The 1924-nt window shown below is 35.0% G+C and overlaps 1 protein-coding gene across 1 annotated transcript in view; it reads right to left on the bottom strand.

The window, feature by feature from the left end:
* Positions 1–828: 828 nt before the first annotated feature.
* WDR70 (WD repeat domain 70) overlaps positions 829–1924 on the bottom strand; it is a 315052-nt gene continuing 313956 nt past the window's right edge. The window contains exon 17 of the mRNA XM_012649467.1: positions 829–1013. Within this exon, the coding sequence (XP_012504921.1) occupies positions 926–1013 (88 nt within the window). The 3' untranslated portion in view covers positions 829–925. The remainder of the gene's footprint in view (positions 1014–1924) is intronic.

The following is a 1924-nucleotide window of genomic DNA, read 5'->3' as shown; positions in this document are numbered from 1 at the left end:
TGTATTATTTTGGACAAACTGCCAACTTTTGTTTTAGCTTTCTGGTCACAAAAGCACAAGGATTTTTTAGAATGATTTTTAATGTCTTCTACTTAGATAGCCCTTACATTTACAAAGCATTTCTATATTTTTCTAATTTAATTCAGATAAAAAGTAAATATCATTAGCCCTACCTTAAAATAGCAAATCTTTAGTGTATATTTACTGAGTGCCAGGTACTGTACTAAAGGCTCTGGTGAGGTGTGTCCCATTTAATCCTTCTGATCAACCTACAAAGTAGGTACCATCGTCATCTGAGTCTAGAAGACAGAAGTTTAATAACTCTCCCAAGGTGACTCAGAAGTAAAGAGCAAAGCCAGGACTTGAATCCACATTGGTCTGGCTTCAAAGCTCATTCTCCTAACTCCTGACCACGAATTCTGCTGTTGAAGGATAATCAGATACGTGTTCTTTCCTAGTATGGCAATGCTTTTGGTTTGAACTCAGTCTAATTATTTACAGCCATGTAAACAACTGTTGTGAAACTATACAGAATATTAAACTTTTTGATCTCTATTTCTATATTATGTTCCTAGAAATGCTCAAGACAGATGTATATCTCCATATACATTTTCCCCTTTAAGGTTATGAGAATCTGTACAAGACAAATAATTATTAAATACATTCAAGTTTCCAAATACCTAAAGCACTTGGTAATAGGCTAAAAATCTGTTTCTTATTTATTTGTAATACAGTTTAATAGTTGTAGGTAAGAAAATGTAAGCACAATTTTAGTGAAGGGTAGCTACCAATCTTTTGAATGGTTCAATAATGCAACGGACAAATCTGTTCATAAAAACGTATTTTTTATTTCTTAAGCATTAAAAAAAAAAAGTCCTGTTCCATGTCCCTCCCCCTCACGCAAACAGCTCCCAAATGAGATTCTTCAAATTTTACGTTTTTTCCATTCTGGCTCATTCTTTGCTTCTTCATCATCAGATTCAACTTGGGCAAACATGGTTTTGGGCTGAGTCCTACAACAAAAGTTAAATAAGACGAGGAAAAATTTAGTCAGCAAGTGTTTATTATATTAGACTGTGCTTTTTTCACCAAGTGGGAGCAAATGTGGAGAACCAATTACATCTCAATTATTCAATATAAATCGTTAAACTTCTGGCAAAGAAAAGAACAGTGGAAATTTAATTATGTTCAGGAAAAGAGCCAAAGATTCTTTTAAAGCTTTTCCCTCTGTGGCAGACTGTGTACGCTGTCCTTTCCTTAAATAAAATGAAGACACATCAAATTCAGTGGAACCTCACACATCGTAACCACCCTCCACCTCAAATTCAGGGTAACTGGAACCGTTTGGAAGGACAAATTATCACCAAGCAAGAATCTACGTGATCGTTGTGCATAGCTCTCTGCATTGTTCCCAGACTTAAGCAGTCCACATGCATGTGATTATGGTGCATACAAATAAGAGAATTTGAGTTAGTAGTTTTCCTATCTAATGAATTTGAGCCAGCAAAATTAAAAAACAAAACAAACAAATGAATATCCCTTACACCCCCACACCCAGGTCAAGGCACGCAAAAGCCAAGCATTTTCGGATATGTCATTGCACTGGCTGTAATACGGCCATACAGTGTCATTGCTGAAATATTGCCACGCAGGACATCAAGCAATCTTTGCATGAGGACCTTCTGTGCTTTGTAAACACCCTGGTTCCATGACATTCCTTTTTATACCATTCACACAGGAAATAATTCCAAGAAAATGTAACATGGTTATAAAGTATGCCCTTTTTGGTTGTGCTACTACTGAATTCCTTTTCTTAAAAAATAGCTCTATCATATTATAAAGAAACATTAAAGCATAATATCTGAAGATTATATATTTTGGCTTATATCTTCATTTACAGTTCAATTCATTATGTCAAGGTAAT

Source organism: Propithecus coquereli, unplaced genomic scaffold, assembly GCF_000956105.1.
Source record: "Propithecus coquereli isolate 6110/MARCELLA unplaced genomic scaffold, Pcoq_1.0 Scaffold110, whole genome shotgun sequence".
In the NCBI taxonomy this organism is placed as follows: domain Eukaryota; kingdom Metazoa; phylum Chordata; class Mammalia; order Primates; family Indriidae; genus Propithecus; species Propithecus coquereli.
The sequence above is the reverse complement of the archived record's forward strand: the minus strand, read 5'-3'. Positions and strand labels throughout refer to the sequence as shown.